This window comes from Artibeus jamaicensis, unplaced genomic scaffold, assembly GCF_021234435.1.
Source record: "Artibeus jamaicensis isolate MK-2021 breed Jamaican fruit bat unplaced genomic scaffold, CSHL_Jam_final scaffold_1964, whole genome shotgun sequence".
Lineage (NCBI taxonomy): Eukaryota > Metazoa > Chordata > Mammalia > Chiroptera > Phyllostomidae > Artibeus > Artibeus jamaicensis.
Genome location: NW_026522030.1, coordinates 21,167,597 through 21,192,624, shown reverse-complemented (window position 1 = coordinate 21,192,624; position 25,028 = coordinate 21,167,597). Strand labels below are relative to the sequence as shown.

At 53.5% G+C, this 25,028-nt stretch overlaps 2 protein-coding genes across 8 annotated transcripts in view; one reads left to right on the top strand and one right to left on the bottom strand.

Moving 5' to 3' along the window:
• Window positions 1-20,022, bottom strand: part of TLN1 (talin 1) — a 31,677-nt gene extending 11,655 nt beyond the window's left edge. Inside the window, exons 1-33 of one of the 2 annotated variants that reach the window (XM_037144484.2) lie at window positions 19,906-20,022; window positions 13,300-13,462; window positions 12,982-13,079; window positions 12,609-12,738; window positions 12,358-12,510; window positions 11,942-12,084; window positions 11,712-11,839; window positions 10,956-11,016; window positions 10,243-10,347; window positions 9,746-9,901; window positions 8,830-8,931; window positions 8,599-8,675; window positions 8,185-8,365; window positions 7,899-8,012; window positions 7,684-7,792; window positions 7,250-7,458; window positions 6,986-7,084; window positions 6,530-6,580; window positions 5,821-5,988; window positions 5,338-5,632; window positions 4,670-4,836; window positions 3,702-3,830; window positions 3,405-3,521; window positions 3,193-3,306; window positions 2,856-2,990; window positions 2,577-2,705; window positions 2,037-2,139; window positions 1,694-1,902; window positions 1,196-1,315; window positions 799-996; window positions 473-612; window positions 191-284; window positions 15-104 (exon numbers count right to left, since the gene is read on the bottom strand). In XM_037144484.2, coding sequence (XP_037000379.2) covers window positions 15-104; window positions 191-284; window positions 473-612; window positions 799-996; window positions 1,196-1,315; window positions 1,694-1,902; window positions 2,037-2,139; window positions 2,577-2,705; window positions 2,856-2,990; window positions 3,193-3,306; window positions 3,405-3,521; window positions 3,702-3,830; window positions 4,670-4,836; window positions 5,338-5,632; window positions 5,821-5,988; window positions 6,530-6,580; window positions 6,986-7,084; window positions 7,250-7,458; window positions 7,684-7,792; window positions 7,899-8,012; window positions 8,185-8,365; window positions 8,599-8,675; window positions 8,830-8,931; window positions 9,746-9,901; window positions 10,243-10,347; window positions 10,956-11,016; window positions 11,712-11,839; window positions 11,942-12,084; window positions 12,358-12,510; window positions 12,609-12,738; window positions 12,982-13,079; window positions 13,300-13,429 — 4,254 coding nt within the window. In that variant the 5' untranslated portion in view covers window positions 13,430-13,462; window positions 19,906-20,022. The remainder of the gene's footprint in view (window positions 1-14; window positions 105-190; window positions 285-472; window positions 613-798; window positions 997-1,195; window positions 1,316-1,693; window positions 1,903-2,036; window positions 2,140-2,576; window positions 2,706-2,855; window positions 2,991-3,192; window positions 3,307-3,404; window positions 3,522-3,701; window positions 3,831-4,669; window positions 4,837-5,337; window positions 5,633-5,820; window positions 5,989-6,529; window positions 6,581-6,985; window positions 7,085-7,249; window positions 7,459-7,683; window positions 7,793-7,898; window positions 8,013-8,184; window positions 8,366-8,598; window positions 8,676-8,829; window positions 8,932-9,745; window positions 9,902-10,242; window positions 10,348-10,955; window positions 11,017-11,711; window positions 11,840-11,941; window positions 12,085-12,357; window positions 12,511-12,608; window positions 12,739-12,981; window positions 13,080-13,299; window positions 13,463-19,905) is intronic. The other variant, XM_037144485.2, reaches the window with a different exon arrangement.
• Window positions 20,023-20,084: 62 nt separating this feature from the next.
• CREB3 (cAMP responsive element binding protein 3) lies at window positions 20,085-24,992 on the top strand. Of its 6 annotated transcripts, XM_037144493.2 has the most exons (10): window positions 20,635-20,745; window positions 20,845-20,981; window positions 21,054-21,201; window positions 21,276-21,343; window positions 21,459-21,548; window positions 23,159-23,265; window positions 23,371-23,439; window positions 24,349-24,433; window positions 24,523-24,607; window positions 24,688-24,992. In XM_037144493.2, the coding sequence occupies exons 2-10, from the start codon at window positions 20,853-20,855 to the stop codon at window positions 24,990-24,992; spliced, it is 1,086 nt and encodes a 361-aa protein (XP_037000388.2). In that variant the 5' UTR covers window positions 20,635-20,745; window positions 20,845-20,852. The 6 variants fall into 6 exon arrangements, with proteins under 6 accessions (XP_053512350.1, XP_053512348.1, XP_053512349.1 ...); XM_053656375.1 differs by lacking the exon at window positions 20,635-20,745 and adding an exon at window positions 20,085-20,160 and having other exon boundaries at window positions 20,845-21,201; XM_053656373.1 differs by lacking the exon at window positions 20,635-20,745 and adding an exon at window positions 20,125-20,231 and having other exon boundaries at window positions 20,845-21,201.
• Window positions 24,993-25,028: the final 36 nt, after the last annotated feature.

Sequence of the window (25,028 nt, the reverse complement as noted above, 5' to 3'; positions counted from 1 at the left end):
CCGGCTGCACCCACCTTCGAGTTCTCCATTACACTGTCCAGGCAGCCAAAGTAGGACATGTCATTGATGGGCTGGACTGGGTTCTCCAGGAGTTCCCGGACCGTCTGTGTGGGCAGAGAGCAAAGTGAGACACCTCCCTCAGCCCAAACCCAGAACGCCTTCCTCAAACTCAGCTGTGCGAAGGGCCCACCTCCAATTCTCGCAGGGCATTGTCACATTCTTTCTGGCCCGGCGCCTGCTGGGTGCACATGGTGATGAGCTGGTTGATGCTGTCGGTCACAGCCCTGGGAGAAACAGGAAGTTGAGAGAATGGGCGCATAGGACATCATTCCTGGGCTCTACATACAAGGGGAGTCTCTAGCTATTTCCCTTTGTATGGAACCACCTGTAAGCCAGGGACACCTCAGGAAATGCCCCTTCCCTAGTCTCTCCAATGGTACTGGGCTGGGCTTCCCAGCTGCAGCCAGCTTACCGGGCAGCCGCAGCCAGCTGACTCTTGAGGTTGGGGGAAGCCGGATCTGTGGACAGGGCCTTGGCAGCCAGAAGAAGTTTGCTCGAAGACATGGAGATGCCCTTCAAGTTGGACACAACCTGGGCCCGGTCCTCCTGGCTCTGTTAAAGGTGAGGAAGTCAACACACTGTCCAGTCCCTTCCTACCGGTCTCTAAAGGGGATCTTCTGTCCCAGACACTCAAGTACTGCTAGAGACTGGGGAGAGGAGGAAGCCAGGAGCAGAGCTCCATGGTCACAAAGGTGCCTCCTACCTAAACCTTGAACCAGACCCTGTGCCTCTTCATACCGGAGCCTGTCCTGCCATCTCCACGCCGGCTTCCAGGAAGGTGCTGAAGTCCTGTCCAAATCGACCTGAGGCTCGGGCCAGGTCCTGAGGGGTTCCCCGAGAGGCCTGCACCAGTTCTGTGGCTGCCTGATTCAGCCCAGCAGCAGCTTCATTCAACCGGCTCTGAGCTTCTTGAAATGTCCCAGTGCTGGGGGGAAGCTGCGGGGTCAGTGAGAAAGTCAGACGCGAGAAAATGAGGAAGGACTTGGTAAAGGGGCGCTGGGCCATGGGCCTAGAGCCTGTAAGCGATGAAAGGGAATGCATCTGAGAAGTCAGGCTCAAGGAGAGGCGTAGAGATAAGGGAGAAGCTTGGCGTTCTTCGGCTCCTAGGTCCCCCCCACGCCCCGAGTCCTCCTACCGAGTCGCTGAGGAGTCGCTTGCTGGCGTCTCCCACTGCTCTCAGGGCGTTGTCCACATCTCGCTGGCCAGGCAGGCAGCTGACACAGCGGTTCAGTGCCTGGGTCACTGCTTTAGCCACCTGAGGTAGAAAGGAGATGGGGCGTTGCCCAAATGGAAAACAATTTGGGAGATTCCCGCCTGCACACACAGGGCATGAGAGATCACTGCTCCACTGCCCCTGAAGGGAAATGGAAATGGGGTACTGTAGCTGAGCGGGCTTAAGTTAGGGTGCCCAGTGACAGAGACCAAATGTCCCCAAACCTGGTGTTTGGCTGGGCCTCTGCCACAGTCTGAAATACTGCTGCTGGGATGAAGAGAAAGGGTGGGACACAGGGAGGACAGCGACCTGAGAAGCTGTTCCTCTGTCAGTGCAGATGAGGCTTTGCTCCCACTGGAGTGGGCCTTCTGATGGGGTCTGGGGGCGGAGGGAGGAAGGGGCCCCTCCCCAATACCTGACCTGGGCGAGCCGCTGCTGGCTCTCAGGGTCCCCTGGGTGGCCAGTTGCTTTTTTTGCCTCCTCGATGAGGCTGCTGGCCTTGTCCAGCACATCACTGGCTGTGTCAAGCACAATGGCCTGCACTGCGGGGTCTGATGTCAGGGCAGCTACGCCCCTAGCAGCCTGGGCCAGTGACCGAAGCCCGCCTGCCACGTCCCGTGCTGCAATACCTGGGGAGACAGGAGAGGAGGGAAGGGGAAAAAGGCACTTTCGTCACCAGTCGCCCTGATCCCAGTGCTTTCCTGTCAGGCCCTGTCCCTCATCCAGCGCCTGTTCCCCCATCCACCTCACCATACCCACATACCTGCATAATTCTCATTGCCCTGGGCAACCTCCCCCAGCAGCTGGGCGATGGCTGAGCTCACTGCTTTGGTGCTGTTGCCTAGGTCCTGGGCACATTTCTCCATCTGTGAATACAGGGGCAGTCTCAGGGCAGGGCTCAAGCACAGGAGAAACTGGGAAAAGCGGACTTGAGAAGCTGCTCGGGGACCACTGGCAGTTTTAAATGAGGTTTTGGGCAGTTCTGGGGCATAGGTGGGAAGAAAGACTTCAGGGTTTAAGTAAGAATGAGGTCTTGCCCTGGTTGGAGTGGCTCAATTGGTTGGTGCACCACTCTATAAACTGAAAGGTCATGGGTTCAAGTCCCAGTCAGGGCACATACTTAGGTAGTGGATTGGGTCTCTGGTCAAGTAAAAAAGCAACCAATCGATGGATGTTTTTCTCTCCCTCTTTCACATGGATGTTTTCCTCCCCCTCTTTCTCCCTCCCTTCCCCTATGTCTACAATCAGTAAGCATGTCCTGAGGCGAGGATTAAAAAAAAAAGAATGAGGTCTTAATACTTACTGTCTCCCCAGGTAAGGGTTTAAGCTTGCCATCCCGGGCTGCGGCCTTCACCTCCTGCAGGTCTCTCTCCAGGTTCTGCACCACACTCAGGGCAGAGTCCATCTCCAGAGGCCCACATGCTTCCTGAGCCTACAAATGGGAATTTGGGGTGGAGGAGGCACTGCTGCGTCCTACTGACGCCTCAGGTTAGGGCATTTGCCCGTTTCAGCTTACTCTGCAGACTCCTCATTATCCCAGGACTCCACCCTCATCTTGCAAAAAGAAAGGCAGCTCCCATACCTTCTGGGCAGCAGTGCGGAGCTCGGCCAGTGCGGTGCCGAGGTTTTTAGCACACTGACTCAGCTGCATGGCCGAAGCCTGGTCCTGGATCGTGGGCACCGAGGCCTTCGCAGCTGCCACCATCTTCCCACCTGGCTGTTGGGGAATAGGCAGGCAGATGAAAGGCGCCATCCTCGCTCTGGGCTTTGTACAGGAACTAATGCCAGCCAGGATATGGTGAGCACTGGGGCTCAGGACTGGGACAGAGGCTTTGGGCAGAGATTTACACGCTGGGAGCTTGAGGGGACTTGGGAGGGCAGGACAAGCCTGGTCTGAGAGGTGGGTAAGTGCGTCTTGCCTGAAGGAAGCTCTGACTGGCAGCAATGAGGGCTAGCTGGGCACTGGGACTGTCCGGCTGGGCTTGGCTCCCTCGGACGCCCTGCACCAGCAGTGGAATCTGCTCTGCCACAGCCTGCAATTGAAAATGTCATGAGAGTCACCCCCCAGTACCGGCTGGGGGGAAGTCCCTCTCCTCCCACACCTCCTCCCACACGCTTCCTGGAGTCGCACCTTGCAGCTCTGCACCAGCAGGGGCTGGGGGCCAGCAGAGACCTTGGGGGTGGAGGCTGCATGTTGGGCCGCGGCGATGGTCTGCGTAGCGGAGGCTGCAGCCTGCTTGGCCGCGTGCTGTGAGGACAGAGTAGTCAGGACCAGCCCCGGGCATTCCCAAACCCAGTCCCCGGCTGACCCTGCCCATGCCATCCTCCAAGGAAATAGTAAGGGACACTTTCTCCACACGTCCCTCCGAGTTTCAGTCCCCCGACAGTACCCACACTCTCTTGCTCCTGGTTTGTCCCCCAGCCTCACCTCCAGGCGCTGCACCAGCTTTTTCTTGATGGCGTTCTGCGCGGCCACATTAGTCGCCATGCGCAGGCCCTCGGCTGCCTCTCGCAGCCGCTGCTGCTGCTCTTCGCTGTCAGGGTGGGCGGCTGCTCCCTGAGGGGTGGGGAGACAGTCATGGCCCGGCAGCCCTGCAGATCCTCCATAAGCTCTGCTCCGACCTCTCCAGACTCAGGCCTGTCTCCCAGAGTCACCTCTAATATCCCCACTGACAGGCAATGATGACACAGGCACCTCAGGCAGGTGAATGGGAAACCGTGTGTGGACCCTGGGTCCCCTCTGGGATGCTAAAATCCCTTCTTTAGGTGGGTTGGTTTCTCGTCCTCTTTGGGGAAGGGGCCATGTTTTCTGCCCCAGCTCCCCACAAAATACCACTGGCAAACCGGGGGTGAGCTGGACTCTCTGGAACAAGGATACAGTTTAGAGCAGGGATTTCAGGGACACCACAAAGCAGGGGACCTGACTGCTCCTGCAAACAAATATACCCCAGGGCCCAGGGGACCTGGGAGTTTTTGGTTTCTTCCTGACGGTCCTCTGCACCCTGTCCCTGTGTCCCACTGCCCTGTCTCTGCAGTACTAGCGGCGGAGGCCCTGGGACTGAAGGCCCAGGTGCATTCACAGGAGAGACCAGGAAGCAGAGGGACCCCAGGCTGGTGGTCATAGGAAAACTGGGGAAAAGAAAGAACAGCAGACCTTGGACTTAGGGGAAGAAAAAGAGTGCGGTTGCCAGTCAGTGAGCACTCCGGAAATCATACTGGCTGGAAGCCTGGGCCATTGCCCACTAGCAACTTCAGGACACATTTACTTCCTAAGTGCTCCCGTATTCTCTTGTACTTTCTGCTTTGCCCACATCTCCCCCATCTGAGGGTGACCATCTAAGCTGGTCTACTTCCCATCAGAGCCCAGTCTGGGAGTCTGCACAAAAGTCCCTGTACCTTGGCGGCCTCCACCATCTTGGCCGTGGCATCAGCCAGGATCTTGGCAGCGCTTAATAGCTTGCGGGAGTTCTCCAGATCGCTCTCCCCTTCGGCGTCAGCCTTGATGGCGTTGACCAGGTCAGAGGTGGCTTGGGCCAGGATGCGGGCCTGTCGCACCATCTCACCTGAGGGGACAGGGCACAATCAGGCAGGGAAGCCAGAGTCACCCACCGACAGATGCCAGGGAGGCGGGAAGTGGCACAGACAAGGCAGAGGGGAGGCTCTTTGTGACACTGGAGAGACCGGGAGAAAATCCTCGCATGACTTCCTTGGAGTTATTATTTTCTAGGTTTAGGATCTTGGAGAGAAACAGATTTCCTGGTGGACTCTGATGGGTATTTTCAGCAAAGTCTTGAGAGGGTGAGACACTTTGTAAAGGCTTTTGGGGGAGATGGGGTGGAGTGGGGACGGTTGTCTCCTACTAAGGCCACTTCCCTTTTCATACACTGTTATATTCTCTCAGTGTGCCACAGAAGGCAGAGCAGGGTATATTCCTACACTACAGATGGGGAACCCAGTCTCCTCTGCTGAGTCCTTAGAGGGAGGGGCACGTCTGCAAGGAAATGTCCGATGGGCTTGGTGAGCCTCACTGGGGTTCTCTGCCTTCCCAGGGGTGGAGTCTTTACCAGCATCGCCCATGGAGCTGAAGATGTTCTCAGTGACTGTGAGGATGGTGTCGGTGGCCTGGTCGTAACGGCCAGCAGGCCCAGCCCCGGAGGCGTGGGCCCGCACGTGCTGCAGCAGCTCATTCAGGGCCTGCGTGACGGCTGTGGCTGCGGCTCCCACCCCCCGCAACAGCTGCCCATCCTCTGTCGCTGCCTGGGAGGCGGACACACAGCCCTCCACAGCCTTGGCCACGAGTCGTCCGGCCTCCACCAACTGCTCCTGGCAGACAGGTGAGCTGATTGTAGGTGCCACCACCTGTGGGCAAACTGAGTGTCAGAGACGTAGGCGAGGGAAAGGACTCAGGAGGTGAGGTGTGGCTGGCGTTCACAGCGGTCACTGGGTTAGGGATGCAGCCGGAGGAGCCACGGAGATAGAATGAAAGGCTCCTGTGCAGGTGGCAGCATCACCCCTTAGCACAGGCTAGAAGCACCTTTGGGACTCACCTTGGTACAGGCCACGAGCTGGGAGGTGGACAGGGCGCACTGTGTTGCTGCAGCGATAACCTGGGTCTGAAGCCCCGAGTCCTCTGTCCGCTGGGCCACACTCTTGGCCTTGAGGACCAGGGCAGCCGCAGCACTTGCCACGGCCTTGGCTAGTTGCATGAGCACCTCCTGTGAGAAAGCGGCAGTCAGCATGGCCTGAGACCAGGCTTGGGATCCCGGGACCCTTCTCAGAGGCGTAAGCTGGTTCATTATTCCCACTGATTCCAATCACAGGATAGGGTATGCAGAAGCAACCAGAACTACCCCAAACCCCTGCCTTGAGCACCCGGAAGGGCAGCGCCCACCACGGAACAGACCCACACCGAGAGACAGAGCCTACACCGAAGGGCAAGTGTGCGAGGCGGATACACTCGGTCGGCCGTGGGAGGGGAGGGCAGAGCTGTACAGTGTGGTGGGGAGGGGGGTCCTTTGGGGATCCCTCTCATCCCCAGCTTCTTTTCTCCATTTCCTCTCAATCCTGGCTGGGACCAGTCACCCTGGAGTCTGGGGAACGAGTCCCTGCACTGTCCTCCCTGATCCCATTTCCCGAGCCCCGCCTCCCTGTCTCCCATCCTGTTCTGCCCCCCGGGAGGCCGGGGGGAGAGGTGCAGAAACGAGTGTATGCGGCTCAGAGGACAAAGCTGGGAAGGCCCAGGCCAGAGGCCGTTACCGTGGGGGGATCGGGGTGAGATCGAACCCCAGACCCTCTGGGTGCACATATCTGCATGGGAAATCCAGGATGACGAGTCAGTGAGGGAAGCGGCATGGGGTGGGGAGGGGAAGCTAGAGGAACAGTGCCCCCGGGGTGGTGAGGTTTAAAGGACTGGAGGCGGTTTAAGGTGCCCTCGAGTTAGGGCCAAAGCAACACATGGGAAAGACAGGGAAATGATGACAAGTGGCTAAAACATATTAATTAGGGCCAAGAGTGAACTAGTAGGTTAAGTTTGGAATCAGAGGTTCTGAATTTTCACCCCCTAAAAATGAAGTGGAGGTTCCCAGTATCATTCTTGGAAACAGGTTCAGGTAGGCTGGGAGTGGTCAATTCATAGTAGGACTAGGAGCTAGACGCAGGATCAGAAGTCACCTCCTAAAAGCTGGGGTTCTGGGGGTTGGGTAAGTCACCAACCTGGAAGTGGGGGTCAGTATCACTTTCCCCAATTTGCTGCAACAGCTCCCCACTGGCCTGGCCCACGTTCCCAGCTGCTTGCAGCAGGTTCTGACGGGGCTGTGGAGAGCGAACACCAGTCAGAAGCTGCCCGACCCCTGCCCACAAGCCCAAGGGTCCTATGTGCCCCCGGGTCCCACACATCCATCCTGCGGCTGGGACTGCCCCCTTTTCCTCAGGCTCGAACCCTCTGTCCTCCCTAGTGCCACCCCCGTGGCCCCTGACCTCAGCACTGGCAGGCTGGGCACTGCGAAGCAGTTCGGACACCGCCCCCGCCAGGCCCTTCGCTGCCTGCAGCAGGGGACGGCCACTGCCGCCTTCGTCCTCCAGCAGGGCGGCGAGCAGCTTCACGCCACGGGACATCTCCGTCAGGTTGGAGGAGATGGTGGTGACTGCACAGCCCACCGCTGTATAGTCTGTCTCTGCAGGGTCCCCTGAGGGCAGGAGGAGGAGAGGAGCGTGTGTGAGGCACAGGGCGGACCAGACGACAGACCGGGAGGAGGACGATCACAGGCAGTTAGTCACACACACACCCTGAGAAACACACAGTGCCTTCCACGAGTCAAGGTGCAGTCACACCCAAGCCAGTCACACTCGTGCCTGCATGTGCTCACCCTCCCTCGATCCCACCACACACGTGAGCTCGGCATCCAGCCCACCTGCGGTCAGGTTCACCACGGAGGCAGTCCCGGCGGTGATGGCGTCTACCTGGGAGTGGATCTCATGCTTCGATTCATCCATCTTGTTCTTCCGCCAGGCCTTAGAGGCCTGAAAGGGAAAGAAACCTCAGGGTCTGCTGTTCTGGGGAACCCCGACTGCGCTCCTTGGAGTCCCAGGTGCAGCTCCGCTGCCCTCCCCTCCGCCCCACACTCACGGCATCCTGGCCCAGAGGGGGCAGAGTGTCAAAGTCATCCAGCGTGGCCTGAGCCGCCTGCACAGCCTGCATGCTGGAGTTGATGGTCCCAGTGAGTGCCTGCTGGGCCGAAGTCTACAAGGAGAGGAGGAAGAGGGAATGTTTAGAAGAAAAAGAAGGTACAGGAGAACCTGAAGCTGGGGAGGGGAGAACGAACAGGGACGGGGAAAAGCCTGCCTAACTTCTGGCCTGGCCCAACTGAGGGGAGGGGAGGCCTCCCCTGTGGTGGCAGTGGGGGCACTCTTACCAGCGGGGGCATGTGTCCTCGGTGCATCTGGCCACTGGTAATCTGCTGCTGGGCGGGTGGCATGCTGCCCACCTGGAAATTCTCAGGACCGGAGGCTCCGGAGCGCATGATGGCAGGCAGGGCCACCGAGCCGTGCTCCACTTTCCCCACCCGGTTGTACTGCTGCTGGAGGACTGTCGACCTAGAGAGGGGACACGCTGAGGAGCACCCTGGTCTTCTTCCTCACCCCCCTCCCACCAGCTCTTCCGCCTTGGCAGGTCCTAAGGTCTTACAGGGAAGGAGTCTGAGGTCTCATTACAGCCTTTGACTCATTGGAGAACCATCCTGAGGGTTCCGCATCCCCCAACAGTCTCTGGAGGCAAGGCTCGCTTTCCCCTCCCCTGATTGGTGAGATCAGCCCTGTTCCCTTCGTACTTTTTGGGGGACACCGAGTCCTCTAGCATGGTAGACTCCTCATCTCCTTCCAGCCCAAAGTGGTCTTTGCTTTTTTTCTGTAGAAAGGAAAAAAGAACAAGAGTGAGGGAAAGGTAGCCTCTTCTTTCCCCGATCAGCTGTTTTCTAGGACCTGGGTCCCCATTTCTGAAGGACCAGCTTGGGGAGCAGGGGAGGGAAGAGAGAGCAGGCAGGGGCGTAGGCAGTGTTCACCTTCTTAAGGATGATATCGATGTAGCCGGCAATGAGCTGAGCGATCTGCTCACCCTCTGTTGTCTGAACTGAGTAGTAGCCGTCTTGGTAGTCCCCAAAGTCCTAGGGTGACAAGATGGCAGCTTAGAGGAAAAGCTTAAATCTATGCAGGATGGAAAAGGGCACATGGAGTCCCAAGGTTGAGACCATGAGGGTTTTCTTCCCACGCCGACAGCCCTCCAGGGCATGCCCGCCTCATCTTGTTCCTCTGTTTTTATCCATCTCCTATTTCTCTATTTCCCTCCTTGGAGGGAAATATTTTATTTCTGAGGAGTGGTCTTTATGCTACACATGCCATTTGGGAAATCTCTTTTCAGGATAACAAAATTAGGAGAACACTAACATTTTCCATTCAATGACCACACTTGAAGGTTGGCACCAGTATTGAAAAGGGAAAACCAGTCTACGGCCATACCACCCTGAATGCGCCCGATCTCGTCTGAAAAGGGAAAACCAGCATTTACTAATTTCTGTCTTTGGGGCACTTCACCAAGTTGGTATCAGCTTTAATGCACAACACCAAAACATACAAGCCAGAGGGGACAATTACAGGGTATAGCTGCTGCTGAAACAGGGGAGGCATGTTTTCCTGTTACCTTTTTCCTCCCTCTCCTCAAGTTTCCTGTGATCTCAGCTTAATGTTTACAGTTTTGTTCTGCTGATTTTAAAGAACAAGTTTCATTTAAGCACCATTCAGCTCCCCAGGATTCTCTTCCCCTCTAACCTCCGTTTAGAGTGGCAACAGTCCCAAAGTTCCAAAATTCTTCGTTTTCTGGAGTCACAGTTGTGCGCTTGCCCCAAGGGAGGTACAAAGACCTCTGTGGCTGCCCCTTCTCCAAAAATTCCAAGTACTTTCCCTCTGAGGCCCCAGGCTCACCAGGGTGAAGCTCTTGGGAGAAGCAGCCCAGCGTTTGATGTTGGTGAGGTTCCATTCCTGGATCACCTCTTTGGTCTTCTCATCCACTCGCATCACACACTCCTTAGTGATGCCCAGCAGCCTGGGCACCAGCTTGTTCTTTCCTTTCATCTTTTCCTGTGGGGCAGAGGTTAGCGCTGGTGTTATAGGTCAGAGGTCAAGTGAGGAGTGAATGGCCAAAGCAGATCAAGACCACGGTGGGTGCTGAGGTGGGCAGGGGCACTCACTAAACAAGGGTATTCATGGTGGGCCCACGACACAGCTACTTCAGGGAAAGGGGTCAAGTACAGAGTAGGGAGCGAAGCAGTGGTGGAGAACTGACAATGGGCAACTTTTCACAAGGCAGAGAAGTGGACTCTCGGGGTACGCTAGGAAATGTGATGGAGAGCAGGGTTAGCCTTTCAAACAGGAAAGAGTAGAAGTGGAAATAAGGGCAGTAAGAAGGGTCCGTAACGCACCTTAACCAGGAAGAAGGAGACTCCGTATGTTTTGAGAGAACGGGCTAGCTTCACGTAGCGTACCTTGGCCTCAATTTCACTCATCTGCCCACAATTCTTGTGTGCCTTAGAACATGAAATGAGGACAGATTTCGTAAAATATGGGGAGCATAACATCACAGACAAGGAGTTCAGGTTGAAGAGCATTATGGGGACACAGGAAAAGTTAGTGCAGGGTATGAGAAACGAGAGGGTGAGGAGCTGGGGGCTGATGAAGGCTCTGCGAAAGAAAGCAAAGGTTCAAGGGATACAGTTAAGGGACTTGCAGACATTCTGGAAATGTGAATGGGCAGTTAGGAAGTAGAAGGTCAAATAGTAAGCCTTTGGGGCTGAATATCCATACCCAGAGTGGGGATAATACCTTACATCTGTACAAAAACACATTCTTCACCGTACCTTCAGATATACTATCTCATTTGATTCTCCTATCAACCTGAGGCAGGACAGGTGCTGTTATTCCGTGTTAGAGATCAACGAAAGAAAACAATATTGAATCCCACGGCAAACGTGGTGGTGGAACTGTGACTGAAAGCCCAGGTCTTCTACTTTCTTGGCACAGGAGAGGTGGGAGAACAGCTTGGCGGCCGGCAGGAAGGGGCAGGGTCCGCTTAGCCAGGAGGATTAAGCAGCACAGCACCCAGGTCATCCCAAACACTTCCCCAGTCCCAATTCACCTGGAAGATCTTCCGCTCTCCCTTCTGCTTCACGTACTCCTTGGGCAGGAAGTCCTTCAGGCTGCACCAGAAAAGGGAGGGTCAGCGCGGAGTGCACAGCAGCAGGGGCCCATGGGCCCAGGGGTGTGAGGAAGTGTCTAGGACAGTGTTATCTTCGGGGAGAAGGGAGACTCTGAGGGAACAGGGTCTGAATTGTCCCTGAAATAGAGGTGATGGTGCTGGCTCGTGAATGTAGCCTGTGTCTCTCACTACAGGGAAGGGGACTGAGGGAACTGGAGTTGGAGGCTCAGTCCCTGAGGGAAAGAGGATCAGGAGCATTACTTCAGGGAACCAGGAGCAGGGAAAGCTCACTAGAAGGATGACCGTGACTGTGGGAAGCTGAGAAAGCCATGCCAAACTCTACGTTCTGAGAAATACCAGGGGATGAAGACTTGAGACTTTCTAAATCTAATGCTCCCACTGTGTAAAAATGTACACTATTTCCCACTGGCTACAGCAGTAAAATTCTTCAGAGAATCTCAAAAACATACGCTTGCTTCAGATGCAGGTAGCAGGGTCAGAGCTTTGAACTACTTTATATCCCACATGGGGCCGGTTTGGAGATAAATGGCTGATGGAAGCTAAAAAGGTACCTGTGTGAGTCAAACCCTGGTGCCTCATCGGGGGAAAGGAGGTGAAAGGCCTGGGGTGGAGACAGGACTACTGGGGTCACGGAGGTAGGCCGTCCTGGGCCCGGAGGGGCTGTGAGTCACTCACTCGAGGAAGCCGGCCTTGTGCTTCTGCTCATTGTGGGGCCCAAACTGGATCTGACACTGGAAGCCAGCAAAGTCACAGGCCTTGTCAAAGGAGACGGGGTGGGAGCCATTCAGGATATCGTCTCGTGCCTGGAGAACACAGGGAAAGGAGGCAAATGTGTGTTGGCAGAGCGATGCCGCTCAGCGCCCCCCCTTCCTACCTCCACAACCCCGGGCAAGGCCTCTGCACACCTGCACATAGAGAAGGTTCAGCTGCACAGGGTCCCGGGAGTCCACGTTCTGGTCTGAGTAGAAGAACTTCCTCCGCAGCAGAAGCGTCTCGTTCTCCTCCACGCCCTGTTCCCTCAGCGTGCGGCCGTGGTCCAGCCAGTTCACTGGGACACAGAGAGTCCGCTCAGTTCCGAGCCTCCACGGCTCCTGTGCTGCCTGGTTTCTGGCTTCTCGTTTGTTCATTTCTTCATTTCCTACCTTCTCTAGGAACTACTAGGTTAAGTCCTGTGAGTGTAGGACTTTGTTTTATTACTGATGCACCCCCAGTGTCTAACACAGTGCCTTACAAAAGCAGGTGTTCAGTAAATAATGAGAAAATGGCTGCCCCCTGCCTCCCTGACCATTTCCAGTGCCCTCTTTTTTCCACTTCTGCTTACACTCGTCATCTGTGTGCAATTTCTGCTTTAGTTTCTCCATCTTCTTTTCATCTCGCAGCAGGGTCTTGTCTTTTCGTAAGGTGCCCGTCACCTCCTCCTTTTTCTCTTCCATCAGCTCTCGAACCAGAGAATATTCATCATGGTTGGTGATACCTGGGGGGGGAGGCAGAGGGGGAGGGATTGGTACCAGCATCTTTTGCCAGAGCTGGAGCCTCCCTGCCTGAGCCCTTGGCCGCGCCGAGACCCCTTACCGATGCGGGCACAGATAGTCATAAGCATGTCGGTGACGGTCTTCGAGTCATCCACCATGATGGTCTTCACAGTCCCGTCTAGCATGCGGATCTTCAGGGGCCTCTGTTTTTTCCTGTACTCCATGGTGTCCTGTGGGGCAGGAACAGAAAGTGGGGGCCCACTTTAAGCTATACTTCCCTCTAACGTGGCCAGAGTGGCGAAAGAAGATTACTGAAAGCCTGCAATGGCTCGCTCAAAGGCAGGCTATTATGACTGCCTGGAACAGAAAGCATGGGAGGGATCGGACAACAGATGCAGGCACTGAAAATAGGAGGCGGAACCTGGAAGTTATCGGAAGAGAATGTCGGTGGTCCTTGATGAAGTGATACTCACCCCATTTCGGAGCATGTAGTAATCCAGAGCCTTCCCAGCCTCCAGCCATATACCCTTTTTGGGGTCATCATCTGACAGAAACAGCCCAAAGTCGCTGGCTAAAGGAGAGGACAGACAGATCATCTCAGACTTATGAGGACCCCACAGGGCTGAACGGCTGCACCACTGCCCTTGCTATTTCCCCAGTGACTCTGGGCGGAAAGGGGAGGGCGGGAACCAACAGACCTGAGGTATGAGCAGCCTTGGGGGACAACACGGGCATCCCTACCAGAAGGGACTGAAGGCTCCCGCCCCAGCCACATGGGTAATCAGACTCACGAGGGCCAGCTGGGGCCTCTGGGATACGTTCACGGATGATGCGACAAGCGTCATACACCATGGTGGACGGCTCGAACTGCATCGTCTTCACCACATTCCCAATGCTGATCTTCAGCGAAAGTGCAACCATGGCGGCGGCTTCTGCTCTCCAGCCTGGCTCCACCTGGCCCGCGGCATCAGGGCATCAGTACACCCACATGGAGGGCAGGGAGTCCCCCACAGGAGTCCCAGGGAGGGGCACTTTTGCAAGGGACTCCCCAAAGCAGACAGTAATGAGGTCGTTTTTGCTTTAATAATTTTGAAGAGCAAAAGATTAGCTACGTTGAAAGGACCAGTCCTAACCATCTAAGACATCTGAAGGAGAGGCCAGCGTGCAAGAGCAGTTCTGAAATTCAATGTCACCTGGGGACAGTGCCCTGTCCTCAGCACTGGAATCTGTGCCTCCCTTCTTTCTTTCAACTGTCTCTCCCTTGATCCTTGCCCCTGCTCCTTTCCCAGCCCTGACTCTGCCTTGTTTTTATCTTTTCCAGGTTCAGTCTTTCTCTCTGTCCCTGACTAAATCCTGCTGGTTTTTCCCTGCCTGTGAGTTTCAGAGATCTGTTCTGACCCACCACTTGACCTTCCCTCTCACAGCTTCAGCTTCCTCCTCTACAAAATGAAGACGTTACACTAGACAATTCCCAAGGGCTTTGAAGCCTACAAACACTGACTAGCTGGTCTAGCAGGGAAACCAAACCCTGACTGTGCAAGCTATCCGGGCCTGCTCCTGTCCCAGCTTTCCTCTTACCTGAGAGGCTGGGGGCCTCCCCAAGGGGCTTGGGCCCCACATCTGCCTTCCCTGGCAGTCAAACTAGAATTGTGACCCTCTAATCCAGAGGGATCTCAGAAATTATCTAGTCAACTCTTCCATTTTGCAGAAGGGGAATCAGACCCTGGGGAAGATGGGGCATGGGGGGCGGGGAGTTTCAAGGCAGGTCAGAGAAAGAGCCAGGTCCTCCTAACTCAGTCTGCTCCTAAGTACTCAAATTATCCCAACTCCTCCTACACTTGTTCCTCTTCAGTAAGTCCTTCTCAGACTCTGCCTTCCACCTCAGCTGCCTCCTGTGCTGGTATTTTTAGTGACTCACAGGATACTAGTCCTAACCTGCCCTCTCCTGCCCTCCTGGTACCACCTCCTAGGGGGCTGGAGGAGCCACTGGAAGTGGCAGGTGGCTCACAGTGCAAAAGAGGACAAGTCTGCCTGGCAGCTGATGATGTGACCCAGCTCTGTAAGGGGATTGGTGCTTCTTAACTAAGAGAGTGAGCACATTCAGGGGGCCCATTCCCATCCAGGCAAACTGCTAGCACCAAGGACTGGGGGAAGATTGGAAGCAGAAGTGTTGTGATACAGACAGCAGTTGAGAACGAGGAAAGTTGGAAAGGGATATGATTTGGGGGGTGGGGTGGGTAAAGAGGTTGCAAAGGATGGGGTAAGAGGAATGAAAAATCTAGGTAGGGACAGGAGACAGGAGGCAGATGTGGGAAGGGTCTGGATCAGGAGTGGATGGACCATTTTTGACCTCAACAGTCCAGAGTCTCAACAGAGAGAAACCATAGCACGCTCTCTATCTTTACTCCCCAACAAGAGAGGACCCTCCCAGTGTCCCCACTTCTAGCTCTCTGCCTACCTCCCCATTTCTTGGGCCCTTCTCCCAGCAGTTGGACAGACCTGGAGGTGGGGTGTCTGGAGGGCTGGAGCGAAGCTGGAGGAGTCGGAGGAGCTGAGGGTAGGACTGAGAGGACCCCGCACCCTACGCTGACATTGCACATCTCCCCCACTTCCTCCGGACACATGGACACCCCCTTCTTCCTCAAGTACGGAAACTCCTGGTGAGACCCCGATAAGGGAGTTGAGTCATGCCCACCCTTGCTCTCGGCCTGCCTCTAAGTGTATGCCCACCCAGCTACAGGAGGGCGAGCGAGAAAAGGGAACTGAGAAGTGACCTGAGGGTGACGAGGGTGTAGAACAAGGCCCCTGGAAGTACAGGGAGAAGCTACCCAGGTCCTGCTCTGGCCTGAGAGTTTTGTCGCCCTTTCCATACTTTATGGAGCAGCAGCAACAACCCCCTCACCACGTCCCCCTCCCAGGGAACTCCTCCTCCCTCAAGACATTCCTGAGATACATTCCAGAGGAGTTGGGCAATTGGAGGGGGGTGGGGGAAAGGAGGACAGGAGGTCAGATCCCAGCAAGGAATGGAATGTACGGGTACTGGGGGTAAGGAATTTGGGGCACATGGACAATGCAGTCGGAGCAGGTACCCACAAAGGAAGCTGCAGAAAGACGGGGGGTTATAGAGAGGGACCGAGGGAGAGAGAAAGCTGCACACGGAGTCAGGATGGAAGAGGGCCGGGGGAATCACACTCAGTCTGCTGTTACCAAATTTGGCCTCTGAGTCCGCAACCGCGAGGAGGAGGGGTGGTGAGGGTTGTGGGTGAGACTGACATATCCGGCCTCGAGTTTGCTGGAGGCTCATTTAGGGTTGGACTGGGCAGCAGGAGGTCTGGACCTGACCTTCCCCCAAGACAGCTCCTGCTCACCGACACCCTTAACCAGGCCTATTCCTCCCCACCCCATGCACCCCAGCCTCTGCACAGAGCTCTTTTCCACAAAGCCACGTCCACTGCCTCTTCAGGCACGTTATCTCAGGCACGCAGCCCCTGCCCAGATCCCCCCACAACCACGTTATCGTGCCGCGAAGACTTCAGCCCATGGGCACAGCCTCCCACAAACACGGTGCTGTCGGCAAGCACAGCGGCCACCCTCTCAGTGACTGGGAACCGAGGGTAAGCCCTACTTAGCCTTTGACCTCAAGGGGCTCCCAGTCAGCTAAGTGGATCAGTTAAAAACAGAATTATACCAGAGGGCAGGATGTGGTAAGAGCCAAGAGGTATGTGGTCAGGGGAGGACCCCTTCAGGTAAAGGAAGAGGGACCAAAAAGTCGCCATGAAAAGTGTCCTTTGAAGCTAGGATTAAATATAAAGCTAGTAAACAAATATAAAAAATAATAGCGATCTACCTTTTTATTAACTATGTGTCCATTGTTTTGTATACATAACTTCATTTAATCCTTACAACAACCCTGCAAGGTAGGTATTATTACTTCCATTTTTACAGGTTATAAAACTGAGGTTCAAAGAAAGCAAACGCTTGTTCAAAATACTTGTCCAAAGTCACATAGCTAAGTTGTGAAGCCAGGATCCGAACCCAGGTCTCTCTGACTCCAAAGCCCAAGGTCTCCACCACACCAGCCACAGATGAGTCGGGGTAGCATTCCAGGCAGAGACAATAGCATAAGCAAAGGCGGATAAGCAGGAAATCACGGAGGAGCATTGAGGGAAGTGAGCAGACAGGCTGGCTGAAGCACAGGGTACCTGCAAGGGAGCAGTGATGGGGAAGTCAGGGTTAGGATAAAAAAAAAGGCAAGGGAATACTAGAGAGAAGTATGAGGGGTTTTTACCTACTGGAGGGTAACAAGAGGCCAAGGGAGGCGGTGCGTAGAGAAGGGACATAACCATAACCGATTCTAGGAAATAACTCTGATAGTTACCTTAGAGATTAGTTAGACGCTGCATTAGCACAAGTGAAAGGTAATAAAACTAGAGACAGACTAGTGGAGAGAAGGATGTCACTCATTAGGACTTTTATTAAGAGTAGAACTGCCCTGGCTGGCGTGGCTCGGTGGATTGCGCGCGGGCCTGCAAACCAGAGTATTGAGGTTCGATTCCCAGTTGGGGCACATGCCTGGGTTGCAGGCCAGTTCCCAGCAGGGGACACAAGAGAGGCAACCACACATTGATATTTCTCTCTCTCTTTCTCCTTCCCTTCCCCTCTCTCAAAAAATAAATAAAATATTTTTTAAAAAAGAGTAGGACTGATGGGACCTGATGGCAATCTGTCCTACCAACCATCAGGGTCCAGGACCCAAAATCAGGCTGTGGTTCCACAGCTTCTTATCATTGGCAGCCACCCAGTGGCGGGGGCAGCTCGAGTTTAGGTAAGAAATTGGGAATGGGAAAAGGAAGGGTTGGGTTGAGCTGGGAATGTGACGAGGAGGCTGTGGTTAGGGAATGTGGTTAGTCTGTGGGAAAAAGGGGATGTGCTTAGTACCAGGTAGTGGTACTAAGATGTGGTACTAAGTGGTACTAAGGTACAGAGATGTGCTTAGTACCAGGTAGTGACGGAGGAAATGAGGCTAGTGTAGTGTGTCTGATGGGTACTAGAATTATTGGTGTGGTCACTTTGTAAGGTATATAAATGCCCAAACACTATGTTGCACACCTGAAATTAATATAATGTCGTATGTCAACTATAATTTAAGAAAGTAAAATCGCCCTAGCTGGCATAGCTCAGTGGATTGATCACGGGCTGTGAACCAAAGGGTCGCAGGTTGGATTCCCAGTCAGGGCACATGCCTGGGTTGTGGGCCAGGTCCCTAATGGGGGTCACACGAGAGGCAACCACACATTGATGTTTCCCTCCCTCTCTTCCCCTCTAAAAATAAATAAATAAATAAATAAATAAATAAATAAATAAATAAATAAAAATCCTAAAGAAAACCCCACTACATATTAAAAAAAGAAAAAGAAAGTAAAATGCATGTACATACCTCCTCAAATTAAAAAACAAGAGAAGGAATGGGTTAGTGACTATTGGGCTGGAAATGGGAAGACACGTGTAGGGAAAGGCTGGGGAGGGTGGCAGTAGGAAAACAATGTATGTAGGCAGTCACTGGCTCAGGCTGGGAGAAGGGGAAGAATGACACGTGGACAGTGGCTAAGACAAGGAATGATGAAGTGAGGTCAGAGGCAAGGTCAAGCTAGGAGGCTGAGAAGAGATGGGCCTGTGGTCACTGCTAAATGAGGCGGGGGACGGGGGAGAGTGAAGGGACACTGGTAGTGTCTAAGCAAAGCTGTGGCTGTAGGGGTTGGGGGCAGGGGATGCAGCCAGTGAGTGCCTGGGTCACACTGAGTAGGGGACAGTGCTATGGTCAGTGGCGGGGTCAGGCTGGGAGTGAAATGGGGGTGTGGTCTGTGGCCTGGCTGGGCGTGGGATCTGCAAGACCCAGTTTCCTCTTTGGGTCTCATTTCCTCTTTTCTGTTTGGGGAGTGGGGGAAGGGGATCTACAAGTGGACCAAGAAATTAAGAAGGCTTAGAATCAGGGATGGCTCACAGCAGGGACCAGGGTTACTTGCCAGTTGTGTTGGGCTGGGAGTGGGGTATTCAATAGATGACTAAAAGGCATGCAGGTAAATGAGTGGGTAAAAATGGTGGGGAAGCTACAAAACGATGGGAAAGCTCAGATTGGGTGAGGGTAAATTAAGGTAGGATGTGTAGAGTAAGGGTGGGAAGGGAGGGGGAAGTGAGGCTAGGAACGGATGGTAAGATGAACTGGGAGAGGGCAAGGGAAGTATTCTGTAAGGGGATACGCAGGAAGGTTGTGAGTGACATGCAGGGCCAAGGATACAAGTTGGAGAGGAAGGCTTAGGATCTGGGGAATGAGGAGATGGGAGGCAGTGGGGTTGAACTTTCAGAGGGCTCAGTTATCCTTTTCTCCCTTGGCAACAGTGTTTCCTTGGTCTATTTCCCAGTTAGTTACTAGTCCCCTCTTCCCCATACACTCTTCCATTTATGACTGACTAAGCTTTGTATGCCTCCTGGGTCCCTGTCCTTTTCCCACCTCCTACCATGTAAACAACATAGTCCAAAAACCCTTGCCCCTCAACTTGGTGGCCACTGGAAGAGTTTTGGACTTCAAGAGTAAAATAAAAGAGCTGGAAACCCAGATGCCTGCAATTCCAGCTGACGTCCAGAGCCATGACTGAAATCAGTTTGTCATTTATTCTGGGTCAAAAAAGCCCCTGAGACTACACAGGAATGAGACCTCCTGCAAAACACGGGCATCCAGCTACCATCAATCTCTTACATTTTACCTGCCTGCGGTCAACTACCCTAGCCTCAACCACAATCTCTAGAACCACCCCTAATTCCTACTGTTAACCTTGACCCTAACTTGTTTCCTGTTTCCTAATACCGCCTTAGCCATTCATCCCTTTCCTGACTCAGCCCTTCACTGTTCAGTCCTAATACTGACTATGCCACGGTTTCTAAAACTCAATTTCTAATCTAATTCCTGTTGTTGATCATGAACTTTGACTTACGTTGGCCATCCTAGAAAACAAAATAATGACCTGACTCACACTAATAACTCTAAGTCTTAACGGTGGCTCTGTAATTCCTAAAGCTAATCTTGAATCCCAAACTCACCCAAAGCTTTCCTACCCACATACCCCTATCAGCGAATCTTAAAACTGATCCCCGCCCCGCACCTCAGTCACCCCACTCCTCACCCTCCCCAAAACGTATCCGAGACAGAGGACTGCTCCCAGAAAGGCCCTGGCTCCAGCAAAAGGGTCTACTTTTAACTGTGAGCTGAGATGGACAGACGTTGAAATCTCTCCAACACCTGAAACAGGAGGCGCAGGAAAGTCTGGGGCCCCGCCCGCCCACCTCCCGGGCTCGGTTTCGCAGCCACACCCTAAGGCTCCCGATCGCCCGGTCCGACCTACCTGCGAAGCTCTGCTAGTGCCCCGCCCGCCGGCCCGTTAGCCGGCTAGTTCTCCCGGTGGCTCTCGGGATCCGGCCTCGCCCTCCCTTCGGCGACACTCGGCCACTTCCGTCCCCGGAACTTCCCCCCACCCGTGGGCGGTGCCCTGGGCCGGCGTTCTAGGGTTGCGGGGACAGCCGGAAGCTGCTCTGGCCTCAGCTCTCGTTGCTCAGGAGACAGCCAAAAACTCGAAGCCCCTAGCTGGCTGGAAGCAAAGGTGTGGCGCGATCCCGCAAAAAGGCTGGAACTGCGCTCGAGTTCCCTTTTTAAAAAGAGTTTTCACTTTATGTATGTATGTATGTGTGTATGTATGTATGTATGTAAAAGGAAGGGAGGAAAGGGAAACATCAATGTATGTTTGCCTCTCGTGGGCCCCCTGCTGGGGACCTGGCCCGCAACCCAGGCACGTGCCCTAGACGGGGATTCAAATCGGTGACGCTTAGGCTGGCGATCCGGCGCTCAATACACTGAGCTACACCAGCCGGGGTTGGAGTTCCTTTTTAGTCTCTGATTCTTTTTCCTAGCTTGGGGCGAAGGCGGAGCGGGTGCCCCAGAATGACCGCCCTGGGGTGTAAGGACGTAGCAGGGACGTCCCCTCTATTTGTGTAGCTCCCGGGACGTGGCGCAGAACCAAGGCCACTTCCGCACTACGGGGAACTCCAAGTCCCGGAATGCTTTGGGGGTAGGTGCGTCACTTCCGTTGTGTTGGAAACTGCGGAGAATTGAGCCTGAGAGGGGGGTCCAGGTTTGAGAACGACTAGTAGCTACAGGGAAAGCCGGCTGGAGAGGAACTAGTGGATAGGTGGGGCTGACTGCTAGTCGGTGGAGGTCGTGCATGGGATTCAGGGTTGGGGCCAGACGAAGGGGGGAACTCTTCTGTTTCTGCCCATTCTTTCCATAGATGTCCTAATGGAGTTGGCTTTGGACCCTGGTGATCAGGACCTGCTGGGCTTCTTGCTAGAGGAAAGTGGAGGTTTGGGGGCGGTGCCCGACGAGGTGTTGGAGGCTCCACTGGACTGGGAGTTGCCACTTTCCGAGGTGGGTGGGGTCTCAGTCGGGGAGGCAGGAGGTGGTGACAGGTCTAGGGCTGTTAATTTCAATCCTGTGAAGGCCCTGAGCGACTGGGACATAGAGGATTTCCTGAGCTCTCTGCCAAGTCCTCCAGCATCGTTGAACATTCTCAGCAACTCTAACCCCCACCTTGTCCACCATGATCACAACTACTCTCTCCCGCAAGAACATGTTTCCATAGATCTAGGTGAGTAGGAGATAGTGAAGTTTGAGGGGAAGAAGAGGGCTCACGGGCCTGGTTATTCACTTTCCCTTTTGCAGATGGTGGGATCTGTGGAAAAGGGGAGACCCAGATGACTCCACTGCATGTGGAAGAGCCAGCAGAGCAGGTACTTAACTCGATTTATGGGAGGATTATTCCCACATTGCAGGAGTAAGGGTTGGATTCCTCATTCCTCTCTAACATCCCCTTGAAACTTTGCTGCCCACCTTTCGTAACCCCAGGAGATTGTTAGCCTTACACTGACAGATGAGGAGAAGAAGCTGTTGGAGCAGGAGGGGCTTACTCTGCCTGGAACACTTCCTCTCACTAAGGTAAGACTTCTATTGGTTGAGCAAAAGTTAGTCGGGGGGGGGGGGGGGGTTGTGAGTTCCAAGTGGGCCTTTTCTGTTTTTTTTGTTTTGTTTTGTTTTCTTTTCTTTTCTTTTACTGTTCTCGTCAATGAAGGAAACTTTATTGAGGCCCCAGGGTCCTGGAGTTCAGCCCGAAGGCTGCCCTATGGCTGAGGGGGGTGGTGGAGGGGCTTTACTTAACCTTGGGACGCAGGCTGTTAGTGTGGCCACACTTCTTGTGGCAGTCAACAGTGCAGAGGTGCAGGTGGTGTAACACTTGGAGCAGTTAATCTCGTCATCAGTTGTACATCCAGGTAAACTGGCCATGGGAGGGCTTGATAATGCCAACCCTCAGACGAAGCACTAAGGGCAGTGTGGGCTCTTTCTGAATGTTGTAGCCTAAGAGACTGTGGCCATCCTCTGGCTGTTTTCCTGTAAAAATAAGACACTGTTGGTCAGGTGGGATGTTGTCCTTGTCTTGGATTTTAGCTTTGACCTTCTCAGTGGTGTCACTGGGCTGAACCTCAGGGTGATACTCTTACCCTTCAGGGTCTTTGCAAAGCTGTACAGCTCTGCGCCTGCAGGGGAGGCTGCTCTGCTGTCTTGTGGATCACCAGTTTTGTTCATTTTATTAGTAACTTGAAAAGGACTGGAGTGAGAAATGTAGCAAATTTGCTGCTACTGGGAAGCTGAGAGGTATGGTTAATATTCTAGATGTAGGAGCAGATCCTAGTTTTGTGGGACTTACACGGATTTTGGTGTTCTAAGAATTCAGAATTATCTGTGCATCAGTATAGGGACACAGAAAGGACTGCAAGCAAGGGGCGCTGACACTTAAGACTTCGCTGGCTTCATGGTAACCCCCCTATAGCTGGAAGGTAGAATTAAGTTTTTAGGCTGGACTAAGTAGTAACACAAGAATAAGTGAGTTTTAAGATGCAAGCGATGAGTGACAACTTTACAAGTGTGATATTGTGGTACTGTGATGAAATCACTGTTCACTGATAGGAACGTTAAAGAGAATTTCAGTTTCTTAAAAGTATGAGTTAGCAGTGTGGTGTGGCTACTAAGAAAGTGAATGGGGTTTGGCTTTATCAACAGAGGTTGACAGAAGGGCAGTGACTGTCATCTTCTCCTCTGTATTAGAAGACATGGACACCAGACCACATCTTAGTGTCCAGTTTTGAGCCCAGATATTTGGCAGGTATTAAAAGGATGCAGTCCATCCTGAGGAGATGAGTTAAAATTTTTGCCCAGATTAGCAAAGGAAATGTTGAGGTCCTTAAAATAGCAAAGGACCATTTAATTTGTTCTGTATGGCCCCACAGATTAGGTACTAGGTAAGATTAATGATAGAAATTGTAGAAGCAGATGTTGGCTCAGGATATGGAAGGTTTTTAATTAATAAAGTTATTAAAGGTGATCTGGCTTGTGAGTGCATTAACACCTGATCCTGGGAGGCATCCAGCCAGGATGCCAACTGTCTGTTGTACAAGGGGTTCCTGCATTGGTAAGGTGATTGAGCTTGGTTGCCTCCCACCTCCCTGGTCCAGTGTTCTTCTGATATACCTTTTTTTTGTGTGTTCTGTCAGATGGAGAAACAAGTTTTGAAACGAGTGCGAAGGAAGATTCGAAATAAAAAGTCAGCTCAAGAGAGCCGCAGGAAGAAGAAGGTGTATTTGGGAGTTTTAGAGAGCAGGTATGAGGGAGAAGGACTCTGGGGTGGGGGAACAGAAGTAGCTGGAAGTGGTGGGTCTTTGAAGGGAGGAGACAGGCCATATCCCCACGTCCGTTATTCCCTCAGGGTCTTGAAATACACAGCCCAGAATCTGGAACTACAGAACAAAGTACAGCTCCTGGAGGAACAAAATCTGTAAGCAACTCTAACATCACTCCCTTCTCACTGCCACTGCCTCCCCTGCAAGCATTTAAAGCTCTCTTCCCTGCACATTTGATTTCCAGCTGGGTAGCGCCCACGTGCAAGGTTTGGTGCTTGGCCTTGAATGGGTTTCTGATTCTTAAAAGCTCACAATAATGGGGAATAAATTGGAAAGTAACTAAGGATAAGGTTAAGTATCAAGAAAGACAGAGGGACCTGCCTGGTGTAGCTCAGTGAATTGAGCGCGGGCCTGCGAACCAGACGATCGCGGTTTGATTCCCAGTCAGGACACATGCCCGGGTTGCAGGCCAGTTTCCAGTGGGGGACACACGAGCGGCAACCAGACATTGATATTTCTCTCCCTCTCTCCTTCCCCTCTAAAAGAATAAAATCTAAAAAAAAGGGGGGGAGTAAGAAAGACGTCACGGGTCAGATGACATTTGATAGTAGATAGCCTTCTGGAGGCGGGGGTGGGGTTAGGGATGGGGAGCGTTCTAAGGAGAGAGAACACAGCATAGTCCAGTCTGGCTGGAACCCTAACATAAGTGAGTTGGGCCAGAAGGTAGAGAACAGACTGGCAAATGAGGATTATGTGCATAGCTATTCAGAACCACTGTTTGCAAAGGATGTAAAGGCAGAGCAGAGGGGTGTGTATTTGTTTTAATGAGGAACTCTGAGCATTTTGTCCAGAGAGGAAGAAAGTCATTTGCAGAAGTAGGACAAAAAGAGTTACTCAGTGTGCGTCTCTCATGTATACGAAAGAAATGCATGTTGTTCAATTTTATTATCATTATTATTATTTTGGGAGGATTTAGTGCACAGATAGAGAGCTGGCCTTAAAAAGATTTCATTGTATCTCAGGGTGCCAGGCCAGGGGCTGCTCACTGTCCCTTCTTCTCCTAGGTCCCTCCTGGATCAGTTGAGGCGGCTCCAGGCCATGGTCATTCAGATAGCAAACAAAACCAGCAGCAGCAGCACCTGTGTCCTGGTGAGGATGGTGATTGAAGTAAAGATCGATCGCAGGCAAGGGGATGGGTACATTCCAGAGCTTTCTCATTTCCTTTTCCCATGCTCCAGGTCCTCCTGTTCTCCCTGTGTCTCGTCTTCGTACCTGCTATGTACTCCTCTGACACAAGGGGGAGCCTGCCAGCTGAGCATGGAGGTGAGAGGCTTGAGGATACTATTAAGGGTGGACTAGGGGGAGCAGCCAGGCCAGCCTCTGAAGAGTCTTTGTTTCCTCAGTGTTATCTCGCCAGCTTCGTGCCCTCCCTCACCAGCTGGAGCTGCCTGCCCTGCAGTCGGAAGTACCAAGGGATAGCTCAGACCATGAGCTCCAGGCTCCTGGCAACTCTTGCTGCCTGCTCTTCTATATGCCTCGGGCTCCGGGCACAGAGCCTCCCCTGAAGTTGCGGCTCCCTGACCTTTTCTCACAGTTCCCCTGCCCAGGTCCCCTCTTTCCCCTGCATGCAAATCTCACAAGAGAGGGGGGGTGGCTCCCTGCCCACAGACCCATATCCATTATCTTGCAAGGCAGATACTCAGGTTAGGGTGGTATCCGAGTGAAAAGGAGTGGGAGAGGGCTG